Source organism: Vespula vulgaris, chromosome 5 (assembly GCF_905475345.1).
Source record: "Vespula vulgaris chromosome 5, iyVesVulg1.1, whole genome shotgun sequence".
NCBI lineage: Eukaryota > Metazoa > Arthropoda > Insecta > Hymenoptera > Vespidae > Vespula > Vespula vulgaris.
The window spans coordinates 2,227,501-2,237,500 of NC_066590.1; the positions used below are offsets into that span (position 1 = coordinate 2,227,501).

Here is a 10,000-nt window from a genome sequence, read left to right on the forward strand (position 1 = left end):
TTTTTTCTTTTGTTTTTCACTCACCAAGGACTCGTATTCCAGGAGACGAGAAGAAGAGGAGGGACAGCATGGACACAGCGGGTTACTCGGTTCTCTCCAACGACGACGTCTGCAGAATGTTCGATCAGTATTCCTATAAGGTTAGTTTATTTATCTATCTGTTATAAAATATCATCTATCGGCGAATTTTCTTTTATTGAACCTTCGTATTATCTGGGACAATTGGTTATATCGCGTTCATCACGAATATTACGAACGCACGTTTTCAACGAACGTACGAATTTCAACGTTAGATAAAAAGAGATACACGATTAATAATCATTAATAATTTATACGTACACACACCCACGCATATGTGCGTACGTGTGCGCGTATTGGATTTACGTTTATTTTTCTTTCTGATTCTTCGTTTCTTTTCTTCTCCCATTTTTTTACTTCTTCTTTTTTCTCTTTTTTTTTTCTCAATCACGCATTAGCATCGACAAAAATTTGGCGCGCTTTTCGAAGGGCGCACTCTTTTGGATTCGATTCGTACTACACGTAACGTTTCTCTCGAGAGACGTTCGATCATTGGTCCCATGAAAAGAAACGTAAAGAGTCCGTTATTTAACATAACCTTAATATTTCTAACAACGGTCAATCTTCTCTTACAATTCGCAGAAGTTTTTTAACGTTACAACCTTCTGTCGAGATTCTTTGTTTCATTTGTGGCTCTGCCAAGAGCCGTTTTCTCTCTCGCTCTCTTTATCTCTTTCTCTCTCTCTCTCTCTCTCTCTCTCTCTTTCTCTACTTGACGTTATATCTTTTCTTATCGAAAGTACGAAAGTTATAATGCAAAAGTTTCTTCCTGCGAAAAACTTTCTTTTTATGCGCCACCTCTCTCTTTCTCTCTCTCTCTCTCTCTCTCTCTTTCTCTCTCTCACACTGTAATTACTTTCGTGAAATATGGTGAAGTTCCTTTTATTCGCGATATACAATAAATCCTATCTATCTCTTTCTCTCTTTCTCTCTCTCTCTCTCTCTTTCTCTCTCTCTCTCTCTTTCTCTTTCTCTCTCATTTCCAAGCGTAATAGCTTTCTCGGAAAACGTTGTATAATCTCGTTTCCCATTGTTCGCTGTTAAGGAAAAGAATGGAAAAATTATTAATCGTTTCAACTGTGCACGCGCGAAAGAGAGAGAGAGAGAAGGAGAGATCTTATGCGGTCGATGCATATATACATAGTAGCGTTCTCGAATCTTTCAAATAGTTTACTACACGATGGGATCTGAAAAAAAGTTCTCTCCGGGTGATGATCGATTTTTAAAATCGATTATCCTTTTCTTTTTTCTTCCTTTTTCTTTTTTTTCTTTTTTTTTTCTAACTTTGTGCGGGTTTATAGATAGGCTCGTCGTAGCTTTACGATCTACGTGATGGCGAGGTGGGTGGTAGGATTGTGGAGAAAGAAAAAAGAAAGAGGAAACAATAGTTCAGTCTCGAAAAGAAATAATTGATTTTTTAAAATCCTCTGGAAACTTTTGTTGTCCATCTAGAAACTTTTGATCTAACCTCTTATCACAGAGGAAAAAGAAAAGAAAGAAAAGAAAAAAAAAAGAAAAGAAGAGAAGAGAAGAGGAGGAAAAAGAAAAAGAAAAATAAAGAAAAAAGGATGAGAGAGAAAAAGAGAGAGAAAGAGAGAGAGAGAGAGAGAGAGAGACTAAGATAGTAAGAATATCGTAAAATCAAAGATGAAGTAACGTCGTAAAGTTTAGAAAGAGATGCACGTTCCGTAATCCATATTTTTTCTTTCGATCTGATTTGAAACGTTCGTCTAAATTAAATCTCTCTCTCTCTCTCACTCTCTCTCTCTCTGTTTTTGTCAATGTCTCGCCGAGTTTGGCATCACAATCGATGTTTCCGATCGGGCGTACCCATCGACGAAACCGTCCGATCGTTCTATAGAGAGAGATAGAGATAGAGTGAGGTGAGGGATATGGTAGTGGAGGGGAGAGGGGAGAGTGCAATACCTATACAAAGCAGAGAGAACCTATTAATGCAGACTCTATGCGTTTAATCATCCTCGCCTTGTTTGCCAATATATATATATATATATATATATATATATATATATATATAATGTACATGATATATGTGTGCGCATGTGTATACGTGTGTATACGTATGTATACAAGAGCCCGCGTGCGTCGTCCAGTCTTTCTTTTTAGCGAGCTAGGTATCCATTTCTAACGATTGTTTCATGGACGCTTTCGCGTTGATGACGATATCTTTTTATTGTGTGTGTGTATGTGTTTTTTCTTTTTTTTTGTATTTCTACCTTTCTTTTTTCTCTTCGGATCTTTTCTCCTTTCTCTGTAAAGAATTTTCTATATGCGTCTATACTTATATATTATCATTATCATTATTATTTTTATTATCATTATCATTATCATTACTATTATCATCATTATCATTTAATAACTAATTCGTACCATAAGATCAGTGAATTCTAGCGTTTAAAAAAAATCTTTGAAAAGTACTCTTGAAGGGTAAGAGAGAGAGAGAGAGAGAGAGAGAAAGTGACTCTTTGAGAAAGTAGAATTTTTCCTCGGGTAATATCGTCTGCGGATATCTAATGCATTTCTATCGGTTTATCTACCCCTTCTCTATAGGTCTTCCGCCGTTTCCATCGTAGGTCTCTACTTTTACCCTCTTTCCTTCTCTCTTCTCGACTGTAACAACTTCTCTCTCTCTCTCTCTCTCTTTCTCCCTCTCTCTCTCATCATCTCTCTATCTTTCATCATCTCTCTCTCTCTCTCTCTCTCTCTCTCCCTCTCTCTATTTTTCTCATCCTCATCCTCCTCCTCCTCCTCCTTCCTTTTCTTCCTCTTCCTTCGTTTCTTGTTACCCCTATACCTCTCTTTTCTCTTTCTCTCTCTCTTTTTCTCTTTCTCTCTCTCTCTCTCTCTTTCTCTCTTTTTCTTTCTCTTTTTCTCTCCTTCTTTCTCTTTCTCTTTTTCTTTTAGTTCTCTCGTTCTCGTTTATTTCTCCTCCATCCCTCCGCCGCTCGTTTCAACTTTTCATTCGGTCCTCTTCTCTGTTGAAACAAAATGAAAGGCGAGCCCGGCAGGTATCCATAAAAGAATGAATAAACGTAGATTGAAAGGGCATAAAAAACATACATACATATATACATATACATTTATACATACATACATATATACATACATAATATATATATATATCATACAAAATATATAACATACAAGATATATGTACAATCTACTTCTACACTTATTATACATACATATAGAGATACAACATACATTAAATACATACAATTTCTTATATATATAGATATATTGTAACATCAACATAATACAGATACATCATATACGTATACATATATATGTACATATAGATACAATTTCTACATATATACAATGTACTATGCAACTTCACTTATATACAATATACATATATACAACTTTCATATATATATATATATATATAAACATCATACATCTTTTATCGACATACATCATACAACTTTCATACGTATATATATACATACGTACTTTCATACTTACATCCCATACATACACACGTACACACATAAATACATACATACATAGAACATCATACAAAAGTATATACGTGAACTATATATAAATCACATATATAATGTAGGAGATATACACTTATGATCAGACACACGGATACACGCGTGCACGCAAGCGCACTTTTTAAGAGTAGAAAAAGAAAAGGAGAATGTAAGAGAGAAGTAGAGAGAGAAATATATATACAACACACACACACACATATATATATAATATGTATATATACATATATACATACTCACAGTGTATATACAGGCGCGCGCATACACGTCCATTCTTTCTATATAACTACGCTAGCCGAGACGAACAAATTAAAATTCGTGATCGCGAAAGTATAAAGTAAATTTGTTTTAACGAACGTACGTAATTGAATTTTCCCATCGTGTTACAGCGATTCGCTTACCGGCTAATGAAAAAAAATCTGTGTATTCTCTCCTCCGCGAAATTGTTTTTCTATTTCTATCTCTTTCACTTTTATCTCTGTCTCTCTCTCTCTTTCTATTTTTCTCTTTGTTTGTACCTTTGTACCTTCTCGTATATTCTTCTCGTATCTTTTTCTCTCGTGTCGTTTCATTTCCTTTTTCTTTTTCCTGTTCCCTCTTTCTTTGTCTTTTTTTTTTCCTTTTTTCACGTCATCGAAAGAGTTATACATCGGAACGTAAGGTAGATGAAATTATGTGTAGATCTGTGAAACATGAGAGAAAGAGACAGACAGAAAGAGAGAAAGAGAGAGAAGGGAATGGGGAAGATAACGTGATGTTAAAAGATTAGGATGGACAAGCGTTCGTACGATAGAACGTTAACTCAGACTGTCTTATCTTCTAGTCCAGTCGAATCAGTTTACATTCTTCTTTACGCAAACTCTAATAAGTTCACGTGAAATAAGGTGGCATTAGATCGATCCAAAAAAGTTCTTTCTTTTTTCTTTTCTTTACTTTTTTTTTGAGAAGGAGAAAGAGAGAGAGAGAGAAAGAACGAACGAGGTAAAAAGATTTTTCGAAGAAAAATAAATTTTCTTTTCTTTTGGAAAAAGAAAATTTCTTTCGGGATTTCGTAGTTTGACGAAAAGAAAAAGGGGCATGGCTCGTAAGGTAACACGAAAGAAACAAGCTTTAGGAAACGTTTTTCTTATTTATGCGAGTTGCTCGTACAAGGTATAACTTCGATAACGTCGATCGCGATCGGATGAAACTTTTTGAAAGATGGATGGATCGGATCTCTTTGGATGGCCTTAGCGTGATAGAATTTTTCAGTATTTGAAAGGACGTCATAATCCAGGAGTTTGAAATCGAGGTAAACAAGGACGAATGTTATTTCTACGTTCGTTGCATATATATTCGGATATACGCGTATACTCTATGTGTGTACGCATTTATGTGTGTATATATACATATATATGCATAAATTTTAAATACAGGGTGATAGAAAAGAAACTTTAACGTTACATTACTTTTTTTCTTTTCTTTTTCTCTTTTTGTTCCTTCTATATTCTTTTTTCATCGATATTTCTTCGACATTATTATTATTATTATTATTATTATTATTTAATTTATTAATATTAATTTACTAATATTACATTTTTTGTATTATTAATTTATACATTTAATTTTTCTAATATTAAATTTTAAGTCGGCTTCTCTTGTAGAGACGTGTAATATATGAAGTTTCTTTCTTTGGAGACGAAAGTAATTGATAAGTATTTAATATGAATCACCCTGTAGTAGAGTTGTAGTCGGTATGGTAAATCAAATAACGTCTGCAATGACGAATGCATTCGAGTAGTCAGTCGGTCGGAAAATTTCTAACTCGTTCGATAAAAATTTCTTCGAGTCTCTTCGAGCAACTTCTTGTATATACATATATATATATACATATATACATACATACGTACATATATATATATATATATATATATATATATATATATATATACGTATATACGTATGTACTACCTGCCTGTACGTTCTTATTTCACCATTTGCATACATCTTATTTGTGTGTGCAAGTTCGTGTCTTGGTTTGTGTCGTCGTCGTCGTCGTCATCGTCGTCGTTGTTGTATAGTCGTATTCTTCGTGTATCGTGTCGAGCTAGAAAGTGGAACAATTCGATTAAGTACGAATGCTAGTGGTGAGAAGTAAGTAAGTACACAAGGAAGAAAACAGGGCAATGGACTTTTTTATTGTAACGATATACTCGACGTGACTTTCACCGAGATCTTAAATTCATATTCGATGATAAATTTTACGTGAAAGTTACGCGAGAGAATTACACCTATCCGATTTTATACTTCGAACGAAAAGAAGAAAAAGAAAAAAAAAAAGAAGGAAAAGAAAAGAAAAAAGAAAAAGACCAGAAAAAAAAGAAGAAGGAAAAAGAAACACAAATCGTTGCTTTTACTTTCGTCGTATCAACGAGCCTGCAACACTGTCTCTGATAATTAACCTATATAATAGTGCTTTCGATAGATCGATCGAGTGGCACTCGATCCGATTTGCGATTCGATTTGCCGTTTTTTTCTTTTTTGTATTTTCCTTCTTTTCTTTCTTCGAGCGTATAGAGAATGAACTGTTAAATCAAATTATATCAAGTTCATTACTCGCTTTCGTTTTCCTATTCATTTTTTTTTATTCATTCATCTATTCATCTATCTATCTATCTATCTACCTCGTAATTTTCATCATGCAGGTCGAAGGTAAAGTACTTATACGACGGAACTTTGCCGACTGAATTATCAGAACGACGAGGTCGAGGCAGGGGTGGGGGAACGGGGCGGGTACAAGCGGGGGCTGATGTATGGCGGGAAGTTTGAAAACTTTGTCGCATTAAAGTTTCACCGACTGGTTTCGTGAGGGGGTTTACAAAGTATGACCACGGTAAATTCCGTTAGAATACCTACTTTCTGCCACGAAAAGAAGCCATAACAAATCGATATAATCCCGTGCTATTTACTATCTCGTTCCTTTCAATTTCAATTTCTTCGTTGATGCAAGGGTATATATACAGTATATATATGGGAAAATATTGTCGTTATCGTTTTATCGAATTCTTTTTTTTTTTTTGCAAAATAAATAAGATCGACGACGACGAGATAAGAACGTATAAATTTGATTCCAAATTCTCAGGAAGGATCGATCGATCGATCGATCGATCGAATTATCGAAAAATACGATCGTTTTTTGTTTCTTTTATCATAACAAATGATAAAAACGTTGATGAGATAATAATGAAATCGTCGCGCGTAAATTTTATTTAAAATTCGTAAGAAGAAGCGATCGATCGATCGATCGATCGATCGATCGATCGATCAAGTTATCGAAAAATATTATCGTTCCGTATTTCTTTTATCCGGACAAACGATAAAAACGATAATGATAAGAACGAAATCGTCGCGTGTAAATTTTATTCAAAATTCAAAAAAAAGGTTCGATCGATTTTTTCGATCGAATTATCTAAAAATATGATCGTTCCGCGTTTGCGTTATTAAAATATACGATAAGAAACGATAACGTTAAAAATAAAATCGTCTTGCATAAATTTTATATAAAATTCCAAACGAACGAATGATCGATCGATCGATCGATCAATCGATCGTTCGTTCGTTCGTTCGTTCGTTCGAAAATTATGATCATTTCGTATTCAAGTTAAACGATAAAAACGATGTAGATATAAGAAAGTAGGAAATCGTTAGGTTTAAATTTTATTTAAAATTCTTTGGGCAAAAAAGAAAGAAAAAAAGAAAGAAAGAAAGAAAGGAAGGAAGGAAGGAAGGAAGGAAGGAAGGAAGGAAGGAAGAATCGATCGTTCGAGTTATCGAAATAGTATGATCGTTCCGTATTTCTACTATCGATATTGTCGAGAAAGAAGAAACACAAGTACCCGAGGTATAATTACTAATGTAGTTTCAACGTCTATTGATTATTCATTTCCGTTTGCAAATTGAGCTCCGTACAAGCCGGTTATATACACTTAATCTCAATCAAAATTTCATTTGCAAAGTAAACGCCACGCGTTAACGAAGTAACCTCAGAGAGTCGGGCACTGGCTCTGTGTGTTTCGCGCCGTTTTCTCGGTTCATTAGTGTACCTTATATGTACGTTTCCTTCGTTAAAATAAACCCATCGAAAGGTAGAAGAGAAGAGACGCGTTATTTCCGTTGCGTTTTGAAAATCGCATAAATGCATGCACTCTACTTTGTTTGCTTATTTCCTTTCTTTCTTTTCCTTCTCTCTCTCTCTCTCTCTCTCTCTCTCTCTCTCTCTCCCTCTCTCTCTCTCTCTCTCTCTCTCTTTCTGACTCGTATCATCGTTAGTTCCTTCTTAAGATTCTATCGGATAATCGATTATTAATCATTACCACGTACCTGAAACCTACAAACTAATTTAATTTCTTCGGTAACGTTCGCGGCCGTTCACGATTGTTATCAAAGAAAACTGTCACTTCTGCCATTCGTTTATCGATCTTAAAAACATCTCTCATAAACGATTACTGTCAACCTTATCGGACACGTTAATTAATCTGATTGCCAGAGTAATCGTACGATCAAATGGCCAATTAAACGCATCAAGAGATACGATTAATCGTTAAAGGATATTCAATCGTTCTACGATCTCTTCTCAAAATGTTTAATCAACGAAATTATTATTGTACGTATACATACACACACTCACACACTCATATACACACGCATACATAAATTGTACAATGATATATAATATAGATATTCGAATGATTCGTATGTAATTATGTTCAATAATAATAATAAACGTATAGAAATTGATCGAATTTGTAGATAATAATATATAACGCGGCTTCTTCGTTCTCGTGGAATTTTCATTCGTCCGTGATTAATTCCATAACAATTGTTGCCCACGCGTACCGAAAATGCGCGATAAATCGTAACGCGAAATCACAGTGTGGGTTGCGCGTTGCCTTGGAACGTATTTGACCTCCGTCGACACATACGTGTGTACGTATGTACGTACACATTATATGTACTTGTACACGTATAGGTTTAGTGGTACGTTTAATACGTATGCTCTCTCTCACTCTTTCTCTCTCTCTCTCTCTCTTTCTATTTCTCTATTTCTCTCGTTTCACATTTATCATGAAAAAGGACAATGATATATGTAATTTGTATAGTTGATTTTGCACTTATCCTTGCAAGAAGATAATCATGAAAAATGGTGTGGCGTTGGGTAAGATGTCTCGATTAAAAAGTTAACGAACAGTAATCGTGCTTTGTCGTGTATGTACACGATATGAATATATTAATTATAATTATTATATTGATTAACAAATTGAAAAATCGTCGCGTTGGATGTCTCGATTAAAAAGGTAACGAACGGAAACCGGTATTTCTCATATATTTGTGTGTGTATAATATATATATATATTAATTTAATAAATATAATTAATAATATGAATATGAATATATTGTATTAATATAATATGAAGGTATTAATTATGATTATTAATTGAAATATATATATATCTTTTTTTTATTTCCTTTTTTTTTTATATTACATTATAACATATCATTATCTTATACATTGTTTGTTTATTTTTATAATTGAATTTAATTTAAGTATATTCGACGATCGTAATACCTAGATATTTTGTAATGAAATATCTTTATAAATGATAATTAAACGTTGGAAATAACTAAATTAGTAACAGGAAGTAGTGGTATACGGGACGAAGTCAAACAAGCTTCCTTGGCCGAGCTCCAAATGAAAATCAAATTCTAAAGATCTCTCTTTCTATTTCTAAGTAGTCTAAGCTCATCGTCTCGTCTCTTAGTACGTACATACATAGACGCATATATACATATGTAAGTACTTCCGATACACGTGACAAATGTAACATACATATGTACAGGGTGGACCAAAAGTTTCCAGGCGATCCTACAAATTTATTTACACCTTTTACGAGACTCTTTCCGGAGTTTCTTTTTCTTTTCTGTTTTATTTATTTATTAATTTTTATTTATTTATTTTCTTTTTTCGGATCGTAAAAGTACGATGCTAGGAACTTTTGGTACGTCTAAAAACTTTTGAAGCATTCTGTATAAAAGTCATGCGTATTATTAACGTATTAGAAAAGTTTACTCGATATTTTAAAGAAAACTTTCACGACGTTCGTTTCAATGTATATAACTACATTAAAACACATATATAAGTATATTGAAACGAACGTCGTGAAAGTTTTTTTCTCTATATATTTTTTCTTCTATATATCTATACATATACATATATACACGTATACATGCATACATACATATGCAATATATACAATATACACGATATACACAATGTACGCAATATACACACACATATATATATATGCATACATATAAAATATATACAATATACACATATACATGCATACATATAAAATATGTACAAT

At 33.6% G+C, this 10,000-nt stretch overlaps 1 protein-coding gene across 4 annotated transcripts in view; it reads left to right on the forward strand.

The window, feature by feature from the left end:
- The window catches only part of LOC127064218 (TOX high mobility group box family member 3-like), a 203,256-nt gene that overhangs the window by 1,171 nt on the left and 192,085 nt on the right, over positions 1-10,000 (forward strand). For 3 of the 4 annotated variants that reach the window (XM_050994934.1, XM_050994936.1, XM_050994935.1), the window contains exon 2: positions 43-140. In XM_050994934.1, the coding sequence (XP_050850891.1) occupies positions 43-140 (98 nt within the window). Of the gene's footprint in view, positions 1-28; positions 141-10,000 lie in introns of all 4 variants that reach the window. The other variant, XM_050994938.1, reaches the window with a different exon arrangement.